This window comes from Chamaea fasciata, unplaced genomic scaffold (assembly GCF_029207755.1).
Source record: "Chamaea fasciata isolate MVZ Bird 193981 ecotype frontalis unplaced genomic scaffold, bChaFas1.0.hap1 SCAF_8, whole genome shotgun sequence".
In the NCBI taxonomy this organism is placed as follows: Eukaryota; Metazoa; Chordata; class Aves; order Passeriformes; family Sylviidae; genus Chamaea; species Chamaea fasciata.
In genome coordinates, this window is record NW_027094093.1 from 17,362,800 (window position 1) to 17,390,678 (window position 27,879).

The 27,879-nt window shown below is 37.2% G+C and overlaps 1 protein-coding gene across 5 annotated transcripts in view; it reads left to right on the forward strand.

Annotated features, from left to right (window-relative positions):
• LNPK (lunapark, ER junction formation factor) overlaps window positions 1-27,480 on the forward strand; it is a 49,864-nt gene extending 22,384 nt beyond the window's left edge. For 3 of the 5 annotated variants that reach the window (XM_066189883.1, XM_066189886.1, XM_066189884.1), the window contains exons 9-13: window positions 4,075-4,293; window positions 9,270-9,375; window positions 10,052-10,122; window positions 11,409-11,579; window positions 17,961-19,645. In XM_066189883.1, the coding sequence (XP_066045980.1) occupies window positions 4,075-4,293; window positions 9,270-9,375; window positions 10,052-10,122; window positions 11,409-11,579; window positions 17,961-18,157 (764 nt within the window). In that variant the 3' untranslated portion in view covers window positions 18,158-19,645. Of the gene's footprint in view, window positions 1-4,074; window positions 4,294-9,269; window positions 9,376-10,051; window positions 10,123-11,408; window positions 11,580-17,960; window positions 19,647-24,579 lie in introns of those variants that run through there. The other 2 variants (XR_010722122.1, XR_010722121.1) reach the window with 2 other exon arrangements.
• Window positions 27,481-27,879: the final 399 nt, after the last annotated feature.

The following is a 27,879-nucleotide window of genomic DNA, read 5'->3' on the forward strand; positions in this document are numbered from 1 at the left end:
AAACAGCTGGTAGTGCCCCAGTTTTCCTGTGTGTTTAGATCTTTTTGCAGTTTTTATGATTTTGAAATGTATGGCTTAAATAAGTGATGGTAGTTTTAACAGATGTCTTAGGTCAGCCTTGTGTTTGGCATAAAAAACCATCAGGAAATCCAGAAGGAAACGAATTTGAAAAATTAAGTGCAGTTTTATCCCTTCAGAAGTATTTTGAAGGGTACAGTTAATGAATATATCCTTACTACTCAGTACTTTGGCCATAGAGAAAAATAGGAAAAGTATATGTTTGCAGTGAAATATTAATCAACAACATCCAGCTGTTGGTACCTGCTCTTTTCATTTTGCTAATATGACTGTTAGCAGGGGTATATTGTAAATGAGGTCACTCTGTGACCTGAATGAAAAGTAATGCAATAAAAGATGGTTGAAGGCTGTGGGATGGATACAGGCAGGAGGAGGAAGGAAGAAAATGCTTGGTTGGTCTTGGATACTAAAGCCAGCAAGTTACGTGAACTGTTTATTGACCTGCAGTGTAGTGTAGCTCTATGAAAATAATGTATTCTTCTCTACAAAGATCAAGGTGTTTTGAAGTGAGGGAAAAATAAAATAGTTATGCTTGTAAACATGAAACATGTCAGTGCCTCACCACTGCAGTAGTATAATAGACTTTAAGAGCTCATACTGAATCATCAGTTAGGTAGGTACCTCTTAAGTAATGTGTCTGCTTGTGTCTGAAGTGTCCAGTGCTGGTAGCTGCAGAATTTGAACTGTAGCGTGTTTGGAGAATAAAAGTTCTATTTTTAAGCTTTTTATCTCTCTTCTTGCCTTTTACTTTTGAATACACGAATATAATTTATGAAGCAAATCTTGGAAAATTGCAAAACTTCATTAAAACTACACCAGCAGTAGCTGTAAATTGTGTTAGTGTTGAGGTCAATGGTCATGTTTCTAAGCTAAGTTGTACATCTTGGAATTACGGAAATCTGGCACTTTGCAAGAGGCTCATTTTTAACACATTGCATCTTAATGCAATTTGAGAAGTGTATAGATCATATTCAGTTACTTCAAAAGAATATTGAGGCTGTTATTATGGAAGTGCAGAGCAGATTTAAAAGGAATTAGGGGAGTTCATGTAAAGGGTCTGTATGTGATACTAAAATGATGAGACAAGGCTGTACTCTTGATGTCCCTGACAATGAATTAATGGATCCTGGGGATGGTGTCAGGAATGTAGGCATCAGAAATTCAGGTTTGTGTGTTGTCACTGAATAACATCTACAGCCATTCTGTGAAAGGAAATACTGGAATGGGTGGGCTGTTGGTTGTGCCAAGGAGAGCATTTCTCACTTTCTCATAATGCAGATTCTGGTCACTTCTCTTACTTGGGGAGCAGCAGTGTTGGCCATTCCCTTAAGTGTGAAACAGAGAATAGAGTGAAAGCCAAGTGAACTTCTCAGTGAAGGGGGAAAAAATGGCATTGTGAATAACCTAACATTTTGTGGAAACTAGCAGTGAGTTTTGCATTCTTAAATCTGTAATGAGACTAAAACTACTGAAGCACATCTCTCTAATACTGACTGTAAAGTACTGGTTCAGCATCTTTATAGGAACAAAAATATGGGGAGAGTCATTAAAGTAGCAGTATTTTTTTAATTGAAAGTCGTTCCAAGAAGACTTGCCAAAAATGACCCTTCAGAAAGGACAGGCAAAAGGGGCAAAGCTCTTGCAGGCAGCACAGAAATTGCTTAGAAATAGTGTATTATGGGCTCCGAATAAATGTGAATATAGCCGTGACCTATTGAAACAGACTCAGCACTCTTAAACAATTAAAATTAATATGCTTAAATCACATGATCTAGAAAGACAGCCTTCAAAATGTAGAAGTAACATCCATATGTGGAAATTACAGTCATGGTCTTCAACATTTTTCTATGTAAAACAATAACAAAGGGGTTTGCAATGAAAAAAGAATGGATTAAGATGCCTTTACAGGATGTTTAAATGATCTTGGAACAAGTGGAGTTAGGCTTTATTTTTATCACTCATTTTTTTGTACTTATGTGGACCTAAGAAGACTTGAGAAATTGCATACGTTTTAGATTAAGTTTTGAAAGTAACACATGACAGGAAACTATAACACAAACTTGACTATATTGGTTAAATAAATAATGGGTGTTAATCAGTATTTTGTATTTGGAGATGGGCCATGCCTGTTGGTCAGATAGCATAGAGAGAACGCAGTTATCCTGGTGTAGTAAAACTTGAAAGTTTACTGCTAATGTGTCTCACAAAAAGTTCTTGAAGACATGTTAATGGGCTAGGTTCATCATAAATGAATTCTTACTATAGATAAAACTCTCAATACAGGGGCAATTTTCAAACCAGAAGCAAGTCACCAAGGAAATGTAAATGGAACTTCCGCAGCTATCTCACCAATTAATCCTGGTTTCCAAATTCTGAACAGCTTGAATAGTGAGGGGACAGACACACTTGTTAAATCAAGTTAAAATACAGAACCTTCAGACTCCTTGGATGATGTAATTTGGATGATGAAGTTGTGTGAAGTAGTGCAGCCGTGCACATGGTGTGGCAAGGGAAAAGCGGTAATTTGTTCTGCTTTGCAGGAAACTGAACTAGATGGATTTTTAGTAAGACTAGTTTTTTGAACTTGCAGTTTTTAAAGTGGTGATACCAAAGAATTTTTAATTCTTTCTTCTGTTGTGTATTAATCCTATTTATAAGTACAGATAAGTAGGCAGGACCATAACCTATGTATGTTGCAATTTTCATGGCCCTAGATTGGCTGTATTCCCACAAAACTGTTGCATATGACCCAGTACTTCAGTGATAGCAGCTCTTAGCAAGTGCCAGCTGACGTAGCATGCTCACCTCATCCACTCAGAGCAGGAGCTTAGCCTGGTAGTGTTGTATTTTTGGGGACAGGGATTGTTCTTGGGACTCAGCACACCCATTTTCCAGTGGCTGGTTGCCAGTGGACCTGTAGACTGACTGCTAAGCATTTAAACTCTTCCAGCCTGACATGAAGTCATCAGATAAAATCTCTCTAATCTTGAGACTCGTGGAAATGATTTTAAAGTCCAAATGTAGTGTTAAATTCCATTTGTTGTGGAGGAAGACATGCAAGCTGGTTCAAAGTGACATGGTGCTGTCCACTAACTCTCTAGGGTATTACAGCCTTAGGTGTGGGTGTAATTGGGGTGTTCCTTTCAGAGACTAACCTGCTACTTGTTAACCATGTAAATACCTGCAGACCTAAAGCAATGGTGCATTTCAGTTTGATTTGTTGCAATAGTGTGAGAATGGCAGGCCTGCATGACTATTACAACATTCAAGCCATGGTTTATTACTCTGGTGATATTTGGTGTCAAGTAAGAACAACTGAGGAAATATATTAAATCTTTCATGATAGTGATTTAATAGTAACTGATAGTGGTGTGAGAAGAGGTAGAAGTAGGGATGTGTTCTGGCAGAACACATTCTTGCTCTGTGAGAATCCATGCACATGATTTGATGGTAGGGTTACTGAAACAAGTGAGTGAAACTGTTATCACCTGAATGAAGTATTACATTTTCTTCTGGTTTTAGAGTAGTTTCATTTATCCAGTCTGAATTTTTTAGTAATTCTGGGCCCGTAGTGTGGGCATATTAGATACTGAATGAATAATTTTCGTCCCATGGAAAGCTAAATACTTGGAAGCATTTTGAAGCCATGGAGTAAAAAGTGGTCAATTCTAACACTGTGATTTGAGTCTAGCTGTTCATATGGCCAGTGTTCCTCCTTAGCAGATACTTTATGATTCTGTTCTCTAATTTCCTTCTAGAAGAATTTTGTCCTAAGTATTTAACAGTTATGATAAGTGAAATATAGTATTCTTTGTGGTATTTACTTCTGTGTAATATTTACTTCTATGACATGCTCAGCTGATGATATTAAATTTTAGACCTTCTTGGTTTTGTTTGATTCTGTAATTTGCTTCGTATAACAGTGTTAATGTACTTTTACTAATATCTTGCTTATAATGCTAGATATTAAATTCAGTATGTATGTGTTCTTGTCAGAAATCCGTCAGAGGACTGCAGCTCAAAGAAATGCTTCTACACCCCCACCTGCAACTCCTAAGCAAGGCTCTCCAAAGTCCCCACTGCCAGCATCTCCCAATGTGCAGAGAGAGGCCCCAGCTCTGAGCGGGCTCCCGGAAAGAGCTGCTGTGCCATCCTTGCAATCCAATGTTTTACCAAGACGCCCTGGATCCCCTGCTACTTCAGTGCCTGGAATGGGTAAACACAGCACTTAATGTTATTTACAGTTTATATTGTTTTCTCTGGTTACCAATAAAATAGGCCATTTTCATACAGTATGGAAATGGCATTTCATTTGGAAATAGCAGAGCAGTTATCTGATTAAGCAGGAGTTCCATATTCAATTAGCCATAACTCTTTACAGCTGGCACCTTTTGATGCTGAAACCTATTGCCTGAGCTCATTTAACTGTTATGGCTTCTTTGTTTAAATGGCAATAAAACTTTGCAGTATTCTGTAGTCAACAATATAGCATACCTTTTTATGTTCTTAGTTTAGAAGAGCTCTATGCTTGTATAAATCAGGTACAGAGGAGAACACTTTCAGAATACATTCATGCTTCTCCCTAAACCCTGCACATATTTTTTTTAACATGCATCTTGACATTTATTTAAATTTTTACTCTAGAAAGTATAGTCATGCAGCCTATACTCATAGATTAAAGTGTGTAATACCAAATACAACAGAAAAGTTATCTGTGTTGTAGCTGAATACTAATGGCATTGTTACTTTGGTACAAGAGTCCAAAGTTTAGCAACAAGTTGAAATCTGATAGGAATGAGTAGTCCTTGAAATTTGGTTTCATATCCTGAAAGTGTTTTTCCCTTGATTTCTTACTCGGTGTTCAGATGGAATCGACTTTTAATAAATGGAATATGAACTAAATTGCTTTGGAAGGATAGCACAATTTGAGTTTTGTGTGGGAAGTACCATTCTCATTTTCCCTATGGATGGTAAAGCTGTGCGTGTCAGGCCTTTCATTCTTTATGGGATGTTTGACAAGTTGGATCACATGGCAAGAAAGGAGATGAAATGCTGTCTTGAAAATAGAAGGGGCCCAGCTTGCCAAGAATCTCATGAGCATCAGTGTAGTGAGTAGTTCTTTGCTCTATATACAGGGATCAAGAGTATTTTTCTCTGCATTGCATTCCTGATTTTTACTTGAAGCTACTTAAGTCTTACCAACTGTCTGTCCTTCCTTGCTAACTTCCATGTTACAATCAAAGAGTAGAGCTGTTGATAATATATTGACACCCGCTCTAAGATCTTGGGAAGCTGAATGTTAAAATGCCTTTTCCTGTTGTTAGTGTAGTGGAATAAACTTGTCATGGAAAGTTGTGATCTCCCTTCTCTGTAGAGTCCATTAAACCTTATTTGTTGCTAGTAATTCTTTACCTGTGTTATGCAGCTGCTAAATTTGTTTTTATCCCTGAAGTGAACTGTAAAGGCAAGTTATTAGTAAGTCTTGATTATCTCGAAGTACCAGAAATTAGCTCCTCGCACCAGGAAATTGGTCATTTGGTTGCAAACCACATTTACTGATATCTGATTACCAAAAATTTCATAATGAGTTTAAAATTGCATGCTCTTTTTTAAGGAAGCTGAGTGTAGAATAAAATATCAGCTGTATAATAGCTTTATTCTTAGGGGAAGATTCAAGCACATTGAATAAGCTGGATGAAATTCGGCCTTTACTGCATAAATGTTTTAAAAGAAGAAGTAAAATAAAGTGGCTGAGTTGTTTGAAAGGACAGTTGCAGAGCTTGTGATTTAAAATTTTTAATATAGTTTTTGTGATAATGCCTTACAGGCTCTTTTCTCCCCATTAAATAACTGGTGTTTTGACCAAACACATTACTTTGCCATAGATAACAATGGGAGTCACTGCAATGTCAGTTAATATGGAACCCCTCTTTTTTTCTTGAATTTCCCCAAACATTCCAGGCATATAAAATCTCAGTCATGTAGGTGTAGTGAAAACTATGTAAATTCAGTATCTGTAAGAATAATATGTTTATTATTCTTACATAATAAGTTTAGACTTATTATTATAAGTATAAATAATACTTATTAAATTAATATAAATTAGTATAAATATAAATAATACTTATTAATATTGTTAAAGAATACTTATTAATATTATTAATACTTATTAATATTATTAAAGAATAATAAGTTTATTCATGGCCTGCAACAAATATGAATAGCCTTAATTATCTCTATTTTACAGAAGATTAATAATTCATTTTCATTATACTATATTTTGTAGGGGAGAATCAATTTAATGTGTATCACCACGGAGCTCCCATATGTTTGAAAATTAATAACCAGCAGGTAGTTGAGAGTTTGCCAAGCTTTGCAAAAATGACCAGTCTTTCTACGATGATTGCTTTTGATGTTTATATTAATTACTGGTGTCCATAACAGCATGAGAACCAAGATGGTTGGTTTGAGTTATTAGTGGGCAGGTAATTGAAGTTGTTGTCGGAGTGTGTTGTGGTGTTTCATTCTAGGTAACTTTATTCAATTTTTACCTTGTTTATTGACTTTTAGAAACTTCATGTATTGGTGATTTACAAGTCGTATGAAAACTTGGTCTTCTGAATAAAGGCCTAAGTAAACGTTTGAGTGTAAACCAGGTATTCACAAAATTATTCTAGAGCTTTATTTTTATTGCAGATTGTATCAATGCCTTTTTTTGATGGAAGTATTGGATCTTTCAGGTTTTTGTAAAGCTCTAGGAAATGAATTTTCCCTGACCTCTACTTTGGACAGGTTTAGCAGAATACAGTTTATATTGCACTGAATTTGTTCTGTCTTGATGCTGCGATGATTTTCTTGGTCAAGGTTCCTACTTGAGGACAGAATACAGGGGTAACTTGGAAATGCATTCACTGATTGTCTCCTGAATTAGTTTCTCTTCTTTGTGAAAATAAGGCCTATTTTAAAAACATTTGTGTTGACTGTGGAGCTTGTCTGTATTTAACTGGTGGGTTGTAATTTGCAGTATTTTCTGAAAGGGTTTTCTTGTGCTCCTAAAGATTAGGGCAGTCCATTTGGGTCAAATATCCAATACTGACAAGATGTGTCTTGGAAGATGTGCTGCTAAAAATAGTGCAGCCTTAATGTCAAAATTAGTCTTGTTCTATGTGTAGCACTACAAGAGGTCACTGGTGAAAATATTTGAATCCTACAATGTTTAAAGTTTGCCATAGAGGAATGGAAGTTAGCTGTCTGTGGCACTGAGCATGTCACAATGTAGTACATTCTTCCCTTAGTTACTTTTTCCTTTGTTGCTTCAATCTGTGAAGACTAGAAGGTAGGAGGCTTGAAATGGTCATTTGCTGGCAGTTACTTTTAATGCAATATTTAATCATGAAGCCCATCTTGGATTAGGTTATTGAATAGTAAGACTTGCTATGTTGTATTTGCCTCGTGGTCTGGAGATGAAGATTTATGAGGAGAGGTGAGATACTTGATTTGTTCAGCCTGAAGAGGAGGAGACTGAGAGGAGACCTCGCTGTGGTCTTCAACATCCTCATGAGGGGAAGCAGAGGGGTAGGCACTGGTCTCTCCACTCTGATGACCAGTGACCGTGCCTGAAGAAATGCGCAAAGCTGAGTCAGGGAGTGGTTAGGTTGGGTATCAGGGAAAACACTGGTCTCTTTTGTACCTGAAGTATTTAATTTCCATAAATTACATATACTTAGTACAGGGCTTCAGATTGCTATGTGCTCTTCTCAATATAAAACCTGCTAATACTCACCGATTTTTTTTTTTTTGTCTAACTGTCTTAGCTATCTTGAGCTTGCATAGGGCTTTTTCATTTTTAAAAGTAATTTTGTCAGTGTTTTAAACAGAGTCTTATTTGCAAGGTGTCACAGTTTTGTGTTTGAGTGGCTTGAAGCTGACCATTTTGTCCCAGTTCGAGAGTTCTGAAAGACTGGTTCATTGTCGCTCTTGAACATTGTTTAGTTAGTTTTGTGGACTTTGAATGTAATTCATAAAGCTCTTATATGAGTAGATTTTAAGTGTTCCTCTCTCTTTCCCCAATTGCTGCATTATCTTATACTCAGGACTGTTTGTTGAAAGTACTGTAACACAATACTTCCGGTGTTTAAATGTAAAATGTTTCCTCTCCATACTTAGTTACTTGAATGGTCGCATTGGAATGATTCAGACTTGAGTTTCTTACCTTAGGCCTAGCTTATTCTGTTTTAAGGCTGCAAGAGAAAGTTGACATAAGAACTCCAAGGTATATAAATGGAAATTGCAGTGGTAGTTTGCAGTGGTCTTGTACAATGGACTAGTTCTAAAACTTTGTGGAAAGAGAATTTTGGGCCAGTGTTCGGTTTAGCTGCTGTATGTAGAGGTGAAAAAGAACCAACCATTGCTCTTACCTGTTCTTTAAGGAGTTTCATTTTGATAGTGGTTTGTTAAATACATGGGGGAAAGAGTATCTTTATAGTGGCCTTCTGGCTTCTTTGACTAAGGATAAATCTGAAAGTATCCAACTTGTTGTTAAATATGGGATTACCAAAATGACAAATAGCTGGACAGGTTTAATGTATAGAGTCAATGCACACTGAGGGCATGCTCATGTCATATTGAAATTACACAGAAGCTGGGAGTACTTCTTTGGTGACATCTTCATAAAATCATAGAATGGTTTGGATTTTAAGGGGTCTTAAAGATAATCTATTTGAAACCCCCATGCCATGGACAGGACACCTTGCAGTAGACCAGGTTGCCCTGATCTCAAGTTCTTCTGCTGTTGTCATTGATTTTGGCAGATTTATTGGTGTAAACCACAAGTGTAAATTTGGAGAGTTGAGTGTTTATGAAGAGAACTTAGTTAAGTTGTTCTTCCTTAAAAAGTGTCTGTTTGTTAATAATTTAATACAATTGATACATTAAGTTCTTCAGAAATTATAGATTTAATTACATGTCCAAGGTGTAAAAATGGAGTGATTTAATAAAATTATAAGCTAAAGGAGCAGAAGAGGAATTTTGGACTATTATGGGTTGAAGAATCTTACAGCTTTCCTAGTGGACTAAGAAATATGCCCATGTATCTTAAGTAGATGCAATTATTTTGTTACAGTAGCACACACAATAAAATATAATATATATTTATATGGTGGAAAATAGTTTTGATGTAACTTATGTTCTAGGTCTTCATCCTCCAGGCCCTCCTTTGGCAAGACCTGTTCTTCCTCGAGAAAGAGGAGTTGTGGATAGAGTTATTGAGTATTTGGTTGGTGATGGTCCTCAGAACAGGTAAAATGTTTTTTAAGAAATACCTAAACACTTAGGAGAAAGGAACCTTCTAGTTTAAGCTGTGTCAAGGTTAAAAGAATTGTAAATTAACTTGTCCAAAATTTTTATATTTGAGAAATGGCTCTTTCTCAATGCTTAACTTGAAATATATTTGGGCAAAACTAACCCCTGCTCTGAGTAGTATTTGCTGTGTGATACAAAGGAAGATCTGTGCTCCAAGTGGGTGAATGACTTATCATTTTAACTAAGAAAAAAGAAATAATTTGCCTCAGCACTTCAGCTTTATGTCCATTATAAATGCTTCAGATTGCCTTCAGAACTGTCCAAACATACAAGAACTTAACATGTTTACTACGGTTACTTTTCATATTAACTGTGTTCTAATGAAATAAAGGCTTAATTTGGATGTTATTTTCTGACATTGATGATATTAAAAGTATGTTGAACCGTAGTTTAAAGTGTAGCTGAGAGTATTTCACTGTGGTTAAACCAACTTCAAAAAGTAATATTTAATCTACAGATTTAGTTTGCTTTCAAGGATAATAATTTCATTGTGGAAATCATGTTTTGGAAAAAAAAAATCGAAGGTATTAGTCAATATGTAAGGTAAAATACATCTCCCTTCAGTGTGTTACTACTTAAAGGTATGTAACTATGTATTATGGATATTTTCTAGGTATGCCCTTATATGTCAGCAATGTTTTTCTCACAATGGTATGGCTTTGAAGGAGGAGTTTGAATACATAGGTAAGAGCAAATCTTTTTTGGACTATTACTTGGCTTATGTTTCGTAACAAACATGCATCATACTTCATTTTGGTTGCAGCCGAGTACTTAGCTGACACTGTGAAGTACCACTTCATGTGGGAACATTTTTTGGTAACTTATTACTCTGTATCTTAAGATTTACTTCAAGACTTAGAGAAGTACTTTATTGTGACCTTCAGGTCATGGGTTTTATGTGCAGAAAACTATTCAGTAGAAATAAGCTTCCTCCAATACATCCCTGAGCATTGCTACTGGCTATGAATGGTTCTCAGAAGGGTTTTATGTTGAGAAACTATCTGACATTAAAGTGTACCTCTTTTACCAGAACTTAAACTAAATTTTCCTTTGGCAAGAAGATCTTGGGGGACATACTGGAAAAAGAGGGGGAACAAGCCCTAGAGGGCTATATGTGAATTTATGGCTGACAATAACTTAAGACAGACACAGCTCTTTATTGAACACAGATGTGATATTTTGCCTCCTTTCTACCACAAGAGTAATCCTGATGCTTAAGAAACTAGGGATTCCTAGATAAATCTTCTATTTCATTTTGTTTTGCTTATTTTTATAAGTAAATATACTGTATTGTAAGAATAAAAGAAAGGGTTCCTATGTAACCAAAGATATGTAGTCTCTGTTATCTTAGTTCTTATGAGTTCACAACTCAGCTGTACCAGAAATTGCCATTTCCTCCCTTTTCTTGGTGAGACTGGGGAGGACAAAAGAGTTATTTAAATATTAAATGGTATCTACTACTTCTGCAAAACAAAACTGCATTTTCTTAATTAAGCATCACTGATGCAGAATGCTCCTCAAAAAGCAGAGTGAGACATAACCTTGTGGAGCTCCTAACCTCTCCTTACTCAGAGTGTGAGGAAAGTGGCATCTTAAGGGGAGGGGGAAACAAAAATCATCTGCCGTCTTAATTTATTTATAGGAAAGAGTACATCAACACCATGTGGCAACATCTGGTGCTACTGAATTGCATTATTTTGTTCATTTTGGTCAGATATTTCACAGTGTCGGGCAGTACTCAGTTCAGCAGAGGTGAAAGCAAGCAGTTTTGTAAAAAACAAATGTCTGCTGAATTTAAAAAAGGACCTGTGTAGAGCAACTTCTGTGAGTTTGGTGGAGGTACTCTCTGGTACTGATAGTCAGTTAACTCTGTTTTTAGTGTTTTGAACCATCAGAATATAGTGTAGGAATAAAGGTGAAATGTGAAGTTAATTAGTAAGGCTGCTTACTGGGTGTGCTTGGTGGTGTAGCGTTTAGGTGTGCCTACTGCTTCTTCCTGAATCCTGCAAGAAAAACTAGACCTCAAGCTCCACGACTTCCAGACTTCAGTTTTGAAAAAAAGCAAGCTACAGAATTGCGATCTGAAAGTGAGCCTCTAGAACCTAGAGAGAGAAAACCCCAGGAGACTGAAGAGACAAAAGGTAAGTACTCATCTCACGAACTCTGCTCTTCTTTAAATGTCTAGTGAAATTCACCATCATCTAGCTCTCTGTTGAGCTAAGTTTTCTTGTAAGAATGACAACAGCTGAAGTATTCAAACACTACTCAAGCAGGGTTCCTGGTAAGGTGATCAATGACTGAAGTCTGTCAGTGTTAAAGGCATTTGATCAATGCCCTTAACATGCTTTAGCTTTTGATCAACCCCCAGTTGGGTAGGCAGTTGGTCTAGATAATTGTTGTTGGTCCATTCCAATTGAAATAGTACAGCTTATTCTGACTTCCTAGTAAGTGCAGTTTATTTTTTTTTTTTCAGTTCTTATCTCTGCTTCTAGCCTAGGTCGTTGGTAGTAGCATCTTCTTTCCTGCACCCTAAAATTTCGTATTTGTCATTATCTTGTGCAAATGATGGCATAACAGTTTTCACTCTAATGTTACTGACAAACTGATAGAAAAAAGCACTGTAAATTACAGAAATAGTTAAGGAGGGAGTATGTCCCAAAGTAGTTAACTTTCACAGTGTTTGGCAGGTCATTTGGTTGAGGTGTGTTGGAATTTCTGCCTTTGTTCCTTTTGCTCTTTTCCTCAGGGCAGGAAAATCTAGTAAAACTGCCTTGTTTAATTTCAGGTAGTTCAAAGACAAACTGTCAATTTTAATTTAACATAGTTCCTTTTGAGACATTTTATAGTCTACAGATACAGTAGGCATCTGGTGTACAGCCAACAGGAAGATGCAGTGTTATATAGACTCCAGAAATCCTAATTTCAAACCAGAGGATCTCCAGTTAGATGTACTGTTGAGTGCTTCATGGGACTTTGTTAGTTTAAACAGAGGGAAAACTATCAGATAGTGTGCAGCCCTGAGGTTCAGGCTAGAAACACACCAACTGTGGGAAACTGTCAGAGTGTGATAGAGTGCTTCTGCTTGATTGTTTTTAACAGGGAGTACAAAATAACATTGAGCTTTACTTTCTGGCATGAGAAGGCTGCACAAAACCCGTAGGGAAGTCATATTTAATGGTGGCAGTCTCTGGGCATGGCCTCATGAGGGTGCATTGTAGTGGAAACTTGGTTTCTTTTCCTGTGCCATAGTACACTCTTACCTCAGTAAAAGTGCTGTTATTGGCATGAAAGTAGGACTGGAACCAAATGGATTAAACTGAGACAATGAAAATATCTCATTGGCCCTTAAATCACAGAGTTGTCCTTTTAGCCATGGAAGGGTAGATTAGTAGCTTCTTGGACTTTTGAACTTACAAGATTCTTGCAGAAAAAGACATACTTGGTTACTAGGATCTTTAAAAGTGTGCTTGTTTCCTCCTGTTTGACTCAAATAGAGAGGTCCTTAAAGAAGGATACTCTACTCTTGGAGGCATGTGCCTCACAGGCTTCTGAATATTACCCATTACTGCAGGTTTTTTAAGAGAGGTAAGGAGAGGTGCTTGCTAATTAATCTGGTTATTATCATTGAAAGAAATTATTATGAAACTATGCCTGTAATGGGTCTGAGCTGCTGAGTCAGTCTGTAGATGTTGTAAAAAATGCAAAACCTGGAGAATTACTGTGAGATTGCCATTATGCATTTCAGATGTAGGAATGAAAACTGTGAGGTAACTTGCTTTTTATTGAAGAAGAATTTTATCGAACGTTTCAGCAGAAAAATAGGATGGATTTATTGCAGTAAATGTGATTTTACCAATTTACCTTTAATAATGAAAACTACTTGGTTTTTTCTGATGTGGTCTTGTATTAATGTGCTGCTGCTGAAAAAGAAACAACTGTGAGCCTCACTGCCCAGTTGTCTTTTCCTGATAGGAAGTATATGGTGAAATTTTGCAGAAGAGGCATAAGAAATAAGAAAGTGCTGTGCAGACTCTTGGTTTTCTAGGTTAAATAGCTGATCTTTTCTGAATATTTGTTCTCGAAGATGATAAAAACCATTCTGTTTTGATAATTACTAAGCAGCCAGAAATAGATTGTCTTGTATTTTACATAACTCTGAGAAATGTCATGTTGATGTAGAGGAGGCCAGTGCCTGTGACTTCCCACAAAAGAATTTCTTCTGAATGAGAAAATGTTTTCAGTAAATCACTTCTTCCACTGCAACTGTAATATGAAACATAACTGCTTACATACAGTTGGATTTTATTAAAAATGAAAACATTCCTTGATTGGAAGTTTAAGGTATGAAGCTATCATTGAGGTGGAGCTCTGGGGAAGGCTTTTGTTCACCATAGTATAATAGCTGCTGTCATAGCAAGAATAGAGAGTATCTTCACTTAGATGTAGACAAACATTAACATCAGGAAACCAACTTCACCACAATGCTGACAACACAAGGGAGTACAACTCTTATCTATAACTCATTTATACCATAGCTCTATAGCAGAAAGAGGCAGCAAAATAATGTGATAAAGAGAGAATGCTGTGCTATTATCTGACTTGTTTCAAAGGCTTCACAGTAGTTTTCTCTGATATCAAAGCCTTTAAAAGATTACTGTGAGACACATGTTCTTTAAAGATACTTCAGACATGTGGCATTATGTGAAAATCTATCTTAAAGGAGAGCTGTAGTAATGAGGAAAGCTTGTCCCAAAGCTGCTTGAAAGCACAAGCAGCTATATTTTGGAGCAATTACACCATTTTTGTGAATTCCCACTTAACAGACATTTTCTACTTAATTCGATAGTGATGCAGTATTGTGATTTCATTGGTTACTCAATGAAATACTCTGCAACAAGAGGAAGGGGCTGACTTCTTAGAACGTGAAGTGCATATGCTAAGTACTAAGGATTAAGCAGGAGTGTTGGGGGAAAAAACTGCTGTAGCCAGGAGCAGATTTTTTCTTAAGGTTGTGTGATTGCAGCTCTTAAATATGCAGCAAGCATAGGGCTGTGTTTGCTGTTAGATCATGTGGGTGAAGCTACATTCTTTGGTTAAATGATGGATTAAGTGTTCCTCATCAAGGGCACTTAAATTTTCTTTTGTCATCTTTATAATCTTATAGTCAGAGCTTTCACTTGTTGGCTGCTGCTCTTAAAATGACTTTATTCATGCAGTATTTAAATCAGGTTGACTTAAGGCAAGCTTTCTGTTAATTGCTGTGTTTAAAATGGAATTGCTATGTATTTTTAATGAAGACTGATCATGTTTATGGTTGGAGTTAGCATCACTTACTCTGAATGCCCTGGCTACTCATTTAAAGGGCCTACTCTTTAGTTTCTTATAACTTTCTCAGACTGAATTATAAGACCAACATTTTCCATGTAAATTGTATTACTGTATTTTCTGGAGAATTTCTAGAGTTTCAATAAGTTTAACTAAGAACGTAGTGAAGGGAAAAGTCATAAAATATCTAACAAGTTTTTTATAAGCAGTGTCTCCATACATTTTAGTAGAATATAAAAATGAAAGCACCATCCTGTTCCTTTGAATATAGTTAGGATATGCATTTCATCAGGTTTTCTCCTTTCCATTAGAAGCTTCTGCTGGTGGCTGTGATTTTCCCAGGGTCTTACATCAAAGATGTAATAAATGCTTGACGTCCTTCTGATCAGACTGAGCAAACAGTCTCTTTACCTTTGTCAGACTAAGAACGAGTCACTGCTGCAGAGTGCTAAGCATGACTCAGTTGAGGATTGCAGGACTGGAACTCTGTAACTAGGTAATGGTTGGGCTTTGCTACAAAGGAGTTAAGAGGGCATAGAGCTACCTCTTGCATCCTGTACTTTCTTTGACTCTAGGCTGAGGAGCAGCAATAAAGGAGCGTAACTCAAGTGTGGAGGGGTTGGAGCAGAAAAATGCACAAACTTATTCATAGAATTGGAGGATGAAGAAAAATGCAGAGATGAGACAGAAAGAAAACTGACAGCTGGGAGATAAAGATGGAGCACAGACAGAGATGGGATCAAGATGGAAATTGAAGAGCAGGAGAAGAGAGAGTGGGATGGCCTGGGAAGTAACGGGAACATTAATTTACTTGGGCACAAATAGGAGGGTTGAAAAACTCTAGAACAAGAAGCTAGGGCAGGTTGAGCAGCCTGTGGTTATGAGAGCAGGGAGTGAGTCAGCTGCAGACTTGCTAAAATAAAAGATCAAGTCTGAGAAAAAGATGGAGAAGCTGGGCTGCCCTGAGCAGTCTGAAATGAAGCCTGGAACTAGTTGGGTAGAGCTTTGTGTGGAAACAGGGGTCTTAAGTTCTTGATAACAGATGGCATTTGTACAAGGTCTACTGGACAGGGGTGTGCAGCAGCTCCTCTACTCAGTCATGGGCCAAGAAGCCAGAACAATGGTTCTAAAACTGTCAGCTCTGCTTGAATTCTGTGTCAGTCTGAAGCAGTCTGATTACTTTCAGACACCCAACATGTTTTGATCAACATGAACATGTGGCACTTAACTGACACTTTTCCTGAGAGGTTGGTATTGGGGTCAGCGCTGCTCGATATCTTTGTCAGGAACATGGACAGTGGGCTTGAGCACACCTTCAGCAGGTTTGCTGATAATGTTGACCTGTGTGGTGCAGGGAAGGGATTCCACCCAAGAGGACCTTGAGAAGCTTGAGAGGTGGGACTGAACCTCGTGAAGTTCAGCAAGGCCTTGTCTAAGGTCCTGCATCTGGATCAAGGCAATCCTAAGCACAAGTACAGGCTGAGCAGAGAATGAATTGAGAGCAGCCCTGAGGAGAAGGATTTGGGGATGTTGGTTGGCAAGAATCTCAGCATGACCTGGCAATGTGTGATTGCAGCCCAAAAAGCCAACCATGTCCTGCCTTTGTATTTGGCATCACATATGTTTTTCTTTTCTTTTTCTTCCCCCCTCCCCCTGCTTAGATACAATTATTTTTGTTGTAGTCATTACTATCTTAATTCATTGAATTATGAAACTGTTCTAATTTTAACCCAAGGGTTTAACTTTTTTTGTGATTCTCCTCCCCATCTCACCAGGGTGGCAGGAGGGTGGGTGGGGAGTAAACTAGTGTCTGGTCTGCAACCCAGTTGCAGGCTGGGTTATACCACAGCAGGCCCCTGGTGTAAGAAGGGCATTCTCCTTTTGGAGCAAGTCTGGAGGAGGGCCACAACATCGTCAGAGGGCTGGAGCACCTGTCCTGTGATGACAGCCTGGAGAAGAGAAGGCTCTGGGGAGACCATGGAGCACCTTCCAGGATCTAAAGGGGCTTCAAGAAAGCTGGAGAGGAACATTATACAAGGGTGTAAAAGTAATGACAGGACAAGGCAGAATGGATATGAACTGAAGGAGTAGGTTTAGATTAGGTATTGGGAAAAAATTTTTCACTGTGGAGGGGGATGAGACGCTATAACAGGCTGCCCAAAGAAGCTGTGGCTGCCCCATCCCTGGAAGTTTTCAGGGCCCAGTTGGATAGGGCTTTGAGCAACTTGGTCTAGGGGAATGTTGGAACCAGACTGATCTTTAAGGTCGCTTCTAACCCAAACTGCTCTATGAAGTTAGAAACATTTCATAAGGCTAACATTTTTGAGCTGTAACTTTTGCATCAGTTTTGCACAATGTTTGCCTTCACAGTATAGTACTAAGTAATACTAGTCAATAGATGAACTGCCATCAGCAATAGCATTCTACAGTACCTTTGTGTCATTTAGTGCAATACTATGTTCAGTTTCTCGGTGTTTATGCTTACTTCAGAATATGACTCTTACTTCTCCTATGCTACTGAAGTCCTGTTGTAAAGCTAGAATTTACTTCTTTAGAGGCAATACTTAAATGTTTTTGATCTTAAAAATATGCATGTTACCAAAAAAAAATCCCATCCTGGATGAAAAGTAAGTAAGTATACTGACTCCTGTGCAACCTTCCTTCTTCCTGGGAAGACAGACTATATAATAATTTTCATAGGCTGGTTTGATATATTTGTTTGGGTTTGTTTTTTTTTTTCCCCTGATTATCAGACTCCTTACATTTAAAGTAGTTTCCATCAAGTAGAATCTTTTAGTTAGTGTACAGATTGAACCCTTATAAAAAAAGTTAAAGATTTGGTGAAACTGACACTTATCAAACACAAAGAAACTGAATTACCGTCCTGTGTTTCTAAAGTTTCACTTTAGTAAACAGGCTTAGAAAGCTTCTATTGAGGATGAACATATGCAAATAATACTTAGTATTTTCTTAGTGGGAGCCAAGATCTTTTCCATAGTATTTTCTTTTTTTCCCCTTAAATTTCAGTTGTTTTACCTGTGACTGTCTTAGAAAAATCAGTTTTTATGAGTTGAGAGCATCATGCAGTTACTAGTGAAAACCTGTATGCGATTGCAGAATGTTTAGTTTGCTTTTTAAGGATATTAGCTGCCTCTTAATTCCTGGAAATAGTTCTTTTGTCGTTTTTCTTTTCACAGAATCTGAAGATGATGTGGCCGAGCTCATTGAGACAAATGACACAGATGATAAAGCACCAGGTTCTGAGCATCTAGATGATAAGCTAGCTGAAGAAGTCGAAAAAGAAGCAGCAGAAAACATTTCAGCAACTGAAGAGGCTGTTTCAGAGTCTGCTTCAGCTGAACAAAGTGAAGAATCTTTAATAAAAACAGAATAAAATACTTCAAGTGCCTTCTGTAGCTAGTTTTTAGCTTTGTTCATGCCTGTTGTTACTATTCAGGTGAGCTTTTTTTTTAATGGTACAACTTAAAAATCTTGCTTGGGCTTAAACTGCCTCAACTGCCACAGTGTGTCAAAGCTATGTGTAGAAGTGGGTATTGTAAATTAAGCATGTCTCTTTAAGTTAACACATAGAATGTGTAGTTGGTTGAAGTCTAACAGTTGTAGCCCTTGTTTAGTTTGTGTATTTAAAACCTTCAAAGTACAAGCTTTGCTGGGGTGACTTACAATTTGACACCTCTTTAGTTGTCACACATAAAGAGCAATTACTGATGGCATCTGACCTAGTAAGTTTGGTCTAGCGAACTTAAGATGCTTTTTAATGCTGCCCTGTTAAAATGGATTGAGTACATGTTTAATACACAGATGTTTACAAGCTGAAGTGTCGCCCGACAGTTGACTTAAGCATATGGAAGTGTCATTGCAGTGGTGTTAATGTTATTCATTGTCTAACTTTTTGACAGATTTCAGTTAAATGGCACTTGGATAAATGGCATCTCCTTTGGTGTTTGCGTTGCAGATGAACCAGAGGCACCTACATGCAAAACTGTTTTGTGTTTACATAAAATATAAGAAGTCTTCTGCACTTGATTGTACTTGAATACAAAGCACTATTTATACCTGTACAATAATGACAAGATATAAGTGAATTTTGTGCCTTTGTGTATTTTGTTAAAGGAAAATAAAGATATCTAGCAGCAATACTTGCTTTGTGATTCCTAAAACTGAAGAGAATTCATTTTCTGCTGTATGCAGCTATTCTACAGTTACTTTGTGCAAGTTCAGCAGGAATGTGCCACCTTAAAAGGAGCATGTCTATTTGGAGCTAAGGTGGCTTTGATAGACTAGAAATAAATCCCTGATGGGAAGGGGAAGCACATGTGCATTTGCCAGAAGGCTTTTCTAACTGTACCTAAAGCTTGTTGATACTATTTAATGTTAAAATTGCAATGAATATTTGCTGCTGGATTATTGAAGATGCAATTTTTTTTTAAATTGTATTGCTTTTTAAGCTAAGGACACTTGTTACACATTTCCTGTTAAATGTAACAGCTGGGATCCTGGATTAGAAGTTTTCTTGTGTCTGTGAGGTACCTAAGTCAGTCAGAGTTTTTTAGAAATAAATGCTGAGCATATGTAACTTGGTTGATTTAGTAGTACTTTCGATAAAAGTTTTATTTTGGCAGTGTTGTGTACCTCACTACAGGGGGAAGGGAAATTTCAAAACTGTTTTTAATCTAATGTCTTGGTTCCAAAGGGAAATGTTTTTTACACTGTAACGACAGCAAAACCCCTCAATCTTAGTAGTTTGGATCCTCTACAAGAAAAGCACGTTTCTAAATGTGACCTTAGATGAAATACAGTATACAAGGCATAATTATTACATGAACCACAATGATTAATTTTCTTTTTCAAATACATGCTTTCTTTTCTGATTCTTTGGGGGTAGTTTAGAAACTCAGCCTTGCTTCAGTCGGAATCAAGTGTGGTCTGTATTTAGATTAAGGAGAATTTTTCTTTCTGCTTCAGTATGTAAATGCAATTAATATTTTAATTAGTAGTCTTGATAGACAGAATGTAGGCATGTGATTAAAGGAGTACTTATAGGTGTTTGTCTATACTTATATGAACAATTAGCATTTTGTTTGTGACTATCTCAATTGGGAATACAAAGGAAACAGTCCCCTTTCAGAACACATCTTTCAGTATGAGAAAAGTACAGGGTACAAAGTGGTAGGGGAATTTATTGTTAATACTTTTAGAGAATGTATTTTAGATTACAGAATTTATATAAAATGGAAATAATTTTGCCTGAAAGGAGGCAAAGCTTACTGTTTTGTAAGTTGGTAATCACTACACTGCATTTTGTGCTTCACTGATTTATCTGCTTAAAGGCTTATTTCTTTAGAGAGAAAAAGAATCACAGACCATGTGAGTAATTTAGCACAGTAAATTGTTGCATGTACTTATAATATAAGTGCTAAAAACAGGTAAAATTTGATATCCTGATCCATCATACGAGAGATAAAGAGCATGAATTTCTGTCAGTTCAGAACTAAAGGTTACTCTAGGCACAGATATCACTTCCTTTTAAAAATGTGCATCTGAAGTATCTGGTCCTTTGTAGGGTAATTTCAGGTCCTTTCCATGACAAGCAGTGGCTGAGCTGTAATGCATGTAATATCTGTAGAATTGACTGAGAAAACTGTTGATATTGGACCTATGTGTTAAAAATGTTTTCATTAGCCTCGGACATGTATATTTTCACATGTCCTGCTTTTGCCAAAGAAGCTGATGTTTCTTAGAATTTTGGGAATATAAATTTTTTTGGAAAAGGAGAACTTGGTATTTGAAGGGGGGGTGTAGGGTATTATTTCTCCCAAGATTCTTAAATGTGACATGAGCAACTTTCCACAGAAGTGATTGGTACTTTTTGTTTCATGTATCACTGAAGGATCAAGTAGAGACAGTCAACCTGATGTGAAAACGAACACTTTTTACTATGTGAAAACCTGCTTTGTGACCTAATGATACCTATAACTTTTGAGCACAGGAAGATTTAAGTCTCTGTTGAGTGCATGGTAGAATTGTCCTCAAAGACTTTCATACTTAAAGTGTCTGAGCAGTCATTTCCATTAACTGCTTCAGAAGGCTTGAAGATTATGTTAAAGATGTACTAGAATTTTGCCAGAGAAAAATCTATTTTTAACTTTCTAATTCTTCAGGATTTTAAAGCAGCTCTAGTAAATGAGGGCACAGGATTAATCTGTGGGTGAATTCAGGCTCATGATGGTACATATGGCTGTTATGGACTGAGTTTTTCTCAATTTACAATAAGCATTCACATGTTACTCCTGCCAAGTGTGGGTGCCTCAGCCCTGATATGAATACGGGAAGAGGATTCTGTTTCTGCAGCAGTTGCTTCTTGGCTTGTGTGTACTGTAAGTGTGGCAATAGTAAAAGGCACCTGTCCAACAGGAATTGAATCCAAAAATACCTGTAAATGAACACCAGTAATCACACTTAGTCATGTCTGTGTAACACCAAAAAAACCCTTGGAAGTAGGAGTACGTAGACAAAAAAAAGTACAGCAATTGTCATGTTTAGTCCAGTTGCAGTTTGATTCTTAATAATGAGAAAATGGAAGAAAGTAGAGGAAAAAAATTACAGAAGTACTGCAGTTCCATGTTTTGTTGTCTTCTGACTTGGCATGTACTCAAATCTCAATTTTTTCAAAAGTACTGATATTTCTCACAGGACCAGGCTTTAAAACGCCATAGGAGCCCCCTTCTTTCTGTGGCTGGGATGAAAAGCAAAATTGAGTGGGGTAGTGAAGTAATACTTAGCAAGCTTGTTGATGCAGTGTGTTTCTTGATCTGGAATAGTGTGAATAACTGCAGAGATGTCCTTTGTTCACTTACTGCTTATAAATTAGGGAGGAGTTATCTTGGCTGTGTAAAAACTCTGCCACAAAAGACAAATGAGTGTTCTAGTTCAAAATAAATTGAAATGAGGCGGTCAAATTTAAATTTCACTATAGAAGTGAGTTAAAAAAGGCAGTAGAAATTCTAATACTTTTTCTAAAGGAGAACACAGTTGATTGCCTTTGGACATTTTGACAGAATTAAAACATTTAGTGGAATCTTTATATGATGATTTCTCAAGAAACCTGTTCAGCCTCCATGCAGGAAAAAAGAAGCTCCCAAGGAATGGCAAATGAAGATAATACAAAAGCTGATGGTTTAGGAGTGGTCCAGAGATTATCAAAAGCAAGTAACTGAGGGTGGGTATGGTTGCCTTGAAGTCAAGAAGATTGTACCCCATGCGGTGCACGAGTAGAAGCCAATGGATGGACTTAAAAGAATGACAGAGTGGAATATTGGGAGGGAGGGAAGGGATAATGTTTGTTTTGTTTTTTTTCTTGTAGAACAAAGTCTTAAACGAGAGAGAAAGAAAAATGAGCTTGAACAGATTTTTTTCAGAAAATGTAGTAGTATTTGACTGTTACCACATAGCAGTACATAACTCAGGTTAATATATTCTTACATCAGAAATAATTAGGATGGAGTTGACAAGGAATCATATTGGAGAAGTTTGTTTGCTTTTTAGAGTTAATTCCAGAATAAGCATATGACAATAACTTGGTAGAAAAAAAAGCTGTCTAGCTATTACAAGAGACTTACACACTTTTTTAACCTTCAGAGATTAGTAGAAACACTTCTTTTTTGGTACATGGTTCTGAACTTAGCAACATTTGTGCACTTGTGGATTTGTGGTGCTGGAGGAGTGAGTAGACTAGAGGAAACTTCCATTTTTCAATAGCTAAGTCTGCTATTAAAAACTTGAAAAGTCTTTAATTTTTGTAAAGTCTAAACATATTCAGTACAAGTGTACTGGACGTAAAGGAGGTTTTAAATAAGCTGCTTCTCCTTATTTATTGTGCTTTGCAGTGAGGTTTTGTTAGGTATTCTACAATGAGGAAAACTGTTTATGGGGTAAGGGATGTCCTGTCTGTGAGTGTTGTGCTAGAACAATAACCTTGAAGATTCATTTTGTGTCTTTGGCAAATAATCATTTGACAAGTTCACTGAATGTTCTCAAGCGAAATCTTTAGTCCTTCATTTTCTTATGTGTCTTACAGACTGGTTTTGGTTTAGTTTGCTTTTTTTACCCTAATCTCTCTAAGAGATTCTTTTCCTGTCCAGTCATGTGGTTAAAAGTTGATGCCTCAGATATCAGCATCTCATGTTTCAGTTCCCTTCTAGAGCTGGCAAAATGCAACCCTGTCCAGATTGCCGGTGTAGTGAGCCTCTGAAGGAGACTACAGTAAACCCTAATACAGGCTAATTTTAAAAAAGGCTCCAGATACATCAAGTGCATAAACATTAGGAGGAGATTAAGTTTTCCAGGAATAGAAAGTGGAAGTTTGAAAGTTCCTAATTATTTGGACAAATAGCCTTGCAGGAGGGATTAGATTTAAAATGAAGCTGGAGAATGAGAGGGCAATAAAAGATTGCTCCATGACCAGTGGATTGTGTTTGAAGGCATGTTGATTTCTTATAATTGCTTAAGGATGTATTTAATGGCAGTATATGGTTGTTGTCAGAAAGTTTTGATTCACTGACAGGAAAATGTATGTGAAATGATTACTGGTCTTTGGCAGTGCTCCTCTCTTCCATGGTGTAGTCTTTAGGTGGAATTCATCTGTCTCAGGTTTGTGAGAGGTGATGAAGGCAAGGAATTACAGCTGATGGGGTTGACTGGCATAGGGTTGTTGGCTCCAGGTCCTGGTGTGTAGTAATGCACCGAAGTTTCTGTCAGAGCACAAACTGTAAACTTCCATCAGAAATGTGTCCTAGTAGAAATTGTCTGGGAGTCTGAAATTCAGTCTACTTCCTGCTTTGGATTCTTGGTGTTTGGAGGAAAAGAATGGCATCCTGAGTAGGTGGGAATTTCTTAGCCTTGGGTTTTTACCAGAGGTTTGTTTACACAACAAACAGAATAAGCTCCAGTAGTGCTTAACAATGGGAGCTGCTACCCTCCAACATTTAAAAAAATAAGAAATTGAGTTATTCCTTAAGATCACGAGTCTCATGGAATTTGACTTCACCGTTGCTTTTGATTTGTGGACCTCTCTGGGGTCTTGTCAGGTCACATTCAATCTTTTCTCTGGAAAAATAACGATTCTGTGAAGAATAAGACCTAGAGAGGTATATGATAGGCAGGATAGTGAGAAGGACTTTAAAATGAAATGTATTGATTATACAATAATTTGTTCCCAAACCATGGGGTTTTGAGATTAAAGCAAATACTTCAAAGATTCTCGATAGATTATTTAACTTTGCAACAGTGAAAAAGCTAAAGCACTGTATCATAATATAACTTTCAAGGCTGCATAAAATCAATTTGATCATGACTTAAATTTTTGGTTAGAAGGGGATGTCCTGACCAAGTCTTGTAATACTGGTTATTTCTCACAGTAGTCACTGTGGAATAAACCTATTTCAGGACTGCCACTGTATGTGTAGCATTGTACTGCTAGGATTTTCAGTGAACATTTGCTAATGTTTTTCAGGAGGGCTTTGTAAGCCTTTGCCAGTGTGAAATCACGTATTCTCCATTGGCTGTGGGACAGAAATAATTTGCAAAAGGGAGATTGCAACTGCCAGAGAGGAATACAAGCAGCAAAATCCTGAGATAATCAGATAGAGGAGAAAACAAGGGGTGCAGATACTGGAGAGCTGACAATTTTGGGTGTTCAATTTGTAAATTCAAAGCCATCTCTAAATTTGTAACTTATACTGAAATAATTATTCTTTCTCTCTTTTTCTCTCCATTTTGCTGCCTCAATGAAAATAGAGAAGCTGGATTTGTAGAAAACTCAAGCAACAAAGACCTTCCAGCTCTTCTCAAGTGGTCTGCCCTCTAATTCCTTGCATCACTTCAAGGAGTTCTGCTCAGTTGACGAAACTTAATTTTGACTTGTTCAGCACTCAAAAACATTTTACAAAACCACCAAGAAAATTCATTTTAAGAAAACTATTTTGAATGATGTTTTAAAGGCAATGTGAAAGTTGTTATTTCTTTAGGAATGTTTGTACTTGTATTTTTTTGTATACTGAGCTTTTATTTAAACAGGAGATCCTGTGTATTTATAGATGCTATTGTAATAGCCTTGTTGCATTAGTAAAGGGTATGTGTGTTTATGTACTATAAATATTATCTTTAATCAGAAGTATCATTTTAATCCTAGCTGTAGCCTTGACTATACATCACCTGCAGTTGAAATTCCATTAAAATCAATGGCAAAAACATTAATTAGTGTGAATTCTTAGGCTCTAATAGACTTCCTGAAATTTCTCTTGGCTTTTTGCTTGTTATTGAGAAAATATTTGAACTTGTGCTCCCCGTTTGAAATTTACTATTTTACCAAATGAAGCAAATTTTAAAGCGTATGAAATTAAATTGCATAGCTTGTTGTTTGAATATATGTTGTCTTTGCTGTGTGTGTAACTTTTCAAGGAAAAAACTGGTTATGAAAAAGCTATTTATTTATGTGAGCTTAATTGATGATTTAAGGTGATAATTCTCTTTAATAGTTCCTTCTCTGCTGGCTGTACTCAACTTAAGTTTTGTAGTTATTAGGGTGTTTTTAAGGACCCCACATGTTACCGAACAAGGATGAGGGGGGCCGTGCCTCTTTAGTGTAGTCCCTGCCCCCCCAGTTGGACTGGCATATGTAGGAGAAGAAAGTTCTTCAAGGTTGAGTAGTTTCTGATAAGACCCATTTGTCTGTGCTCCAAGCAATTGTGAGAAGTGGCTCATGGCATGAGCAGCCAGCTCTCCATCCTCAAAGGTCAGGCTGGCACAGGACTGAGAATTTTGTTTGTGCTGAAGTAAAGGCAGGGAAAACCTGCCTTGACTCATGATTGAAAATATGTAGCAGCTTCAGAGAGAATTGTGGAGTTGTGAGGATGCTGACTTTGGCCCATGATTCCATAGATGTTTCTGGGTGGGTATTGCAGGTTTTATTGTATCTAAATGGTGATTTATGTCCTTATTCTTCCATCATTGTCCACAAGGTACTGCCCTGTGTCACAGGCCTGTATTACCTAATTTTTTCAGACTGTTTCATTTTCATTAGCACAGCTGCTTTAGCTTGTGATCAGTGTACTGCACCTCATTGATAATCTAAGAGGGTATTAGATGCACAGAAGTGACACATAACCCTGTCAGTCTGGCTTGATTGACCCCTCAGCTTCCAAAACATGAGTTCCTTTTGGGTTGTTGTTTTTTTTTTTTAATCCAAGTTAGCCCACATCCATTTTCACACAGATTCTGGGCAGTTTAAAGGTTGGTCGGATTCGAATATTGCTCTTTCAAATTTGATAATGTATGAGTACAGAACTGTGACCTTTGATACGTAGTAATACATCAACATGACACAAGCAGTAAGTGCAGCAATTACCTTTACTACACTTCAGATTGTGTTTTAGTTATCATCTTGCAAGCAATTATTTCAGGAAAAAAGGGATGCCTTTAAGTTAAATAGTTTTTGCAAATAGTGTAAGTGCAGAAATTAATCTCTGGGGACTTTCTGATTTACAGGTGAATGTTTTCAAATGAATCTCAGCTTTTAAATTAACCTTGTTTTAGTGGTAGAAAGGAATCTGATGCCATTTGCTTTTACAATACTCTTTTTCTGAGAGAGTTTCTTTAAACATTTTTGTTGTGTTCTAATGTAATCTAAATTTCATGTTCTAATTTATGGCCAAAGCCTGATCCTGCAGGCAGTTGACATGTCACTGTCTTCATGTTGCTCCCATGATAATATTCATGAGCTGGTTATGTGCATGGTAATAATGCAAGTTTACATGCTTTTAAGTGCCTTTCAGAACATCAGAGCATCTCAGACGTGCATCACACACTGATTTAAGAGGCTGTTTTTAAGTGCCCCAGCAATGTTTCATCTTTTTCCTTAGCAGATCAAGATGCATTTGGTTTATTTCCACATGTTCTTTCTCACGTGTTGTTATAAATTATTTGGATAATTCTAGTGCACAACTAGTACCTGGTAGTGCTGTCACAAATCAGGACTCCTTGCCAAAGAGCCTAAGGCCTTGAGAGGACTGTTTGGTTTCTGTTCTGTGGACTAAGAATCAGAATAAAATTACTATGTCATTCTGAGTAAGCAGTTGAGACCACTGAAAGGTGACTCTGTCAGTGTTGTCTGTCACAACCTAAATTTGAAGGAATAACTTGAAGTAGAACTTCATGTTCTTGTAAAATACCTGCATCCTCAGCAGCCAAGCACTGAGCAGTGTTGGTGTGCCAGAATTAGGCACTGAACTTTAATTCAGGAGCTGGGGAAGTGCTTCGTTTTTTCTGTATTGAGGTGAAATCAACACCTTTTGGGATGGCTTTCTTTAAGCTGTCAAAAATGTAAACCCCCAGTCCCCAGTACCATTTGGCCATTCTGGGGCACAGGAGGCAGCTCACCCCAGTGGCTGATATGGAATAGGAACTGAATGGGGCCACTCCCTTCCAAACCTACCATGAGCAGAGGGGTGCTTTTGCTAGGCTGGCTTTGTCTTTTAATTCCTGCCTGTGGAGATTGCTCCCTTGCTGTGCATATGCCCTTGTTATAGATTGATAAAATAAAAAGCTTTTCTAATGCCATGGAAGGGTGTCTTTTTCTGCTCACTGTTTTCTAGCAAGTAGCTGTCTATTGTGTTGTTTGTCCCCAGGGAGTAAAATCAAAACAAATTTATTAGATCACCATCTAACTTGCTCCTAAGCAAGCTCTTGACCATACAAATGGTTTTGCAGAGCCAAAAGGTAGGTGCTACCTGGAGACGACGTGCAAATGTGTTTTTGTTTTGTTTCTTGTTGCATTCGGCCTGTGCCACTTAAGGGCTTTAACTCCTTTAAAATATGCAAAAATGTAGAGTTGTTGGGGTTTTTTACTGTCATTAAATTTTATATGTTAATAGCCAGTAGTAATTTACTTTGTAAAAAACCCCACCCAACCTACTTTTCTGCAGTGTTTTCAATTAAAAATGTAAATACTGTATATATGGAAGTCTTGAGTCTATGCTGCTGACTTAGCAGGTGATGACAGCTCAGCGGGAAGTTTGTTTTTCAGCTGGGGCTCCATGT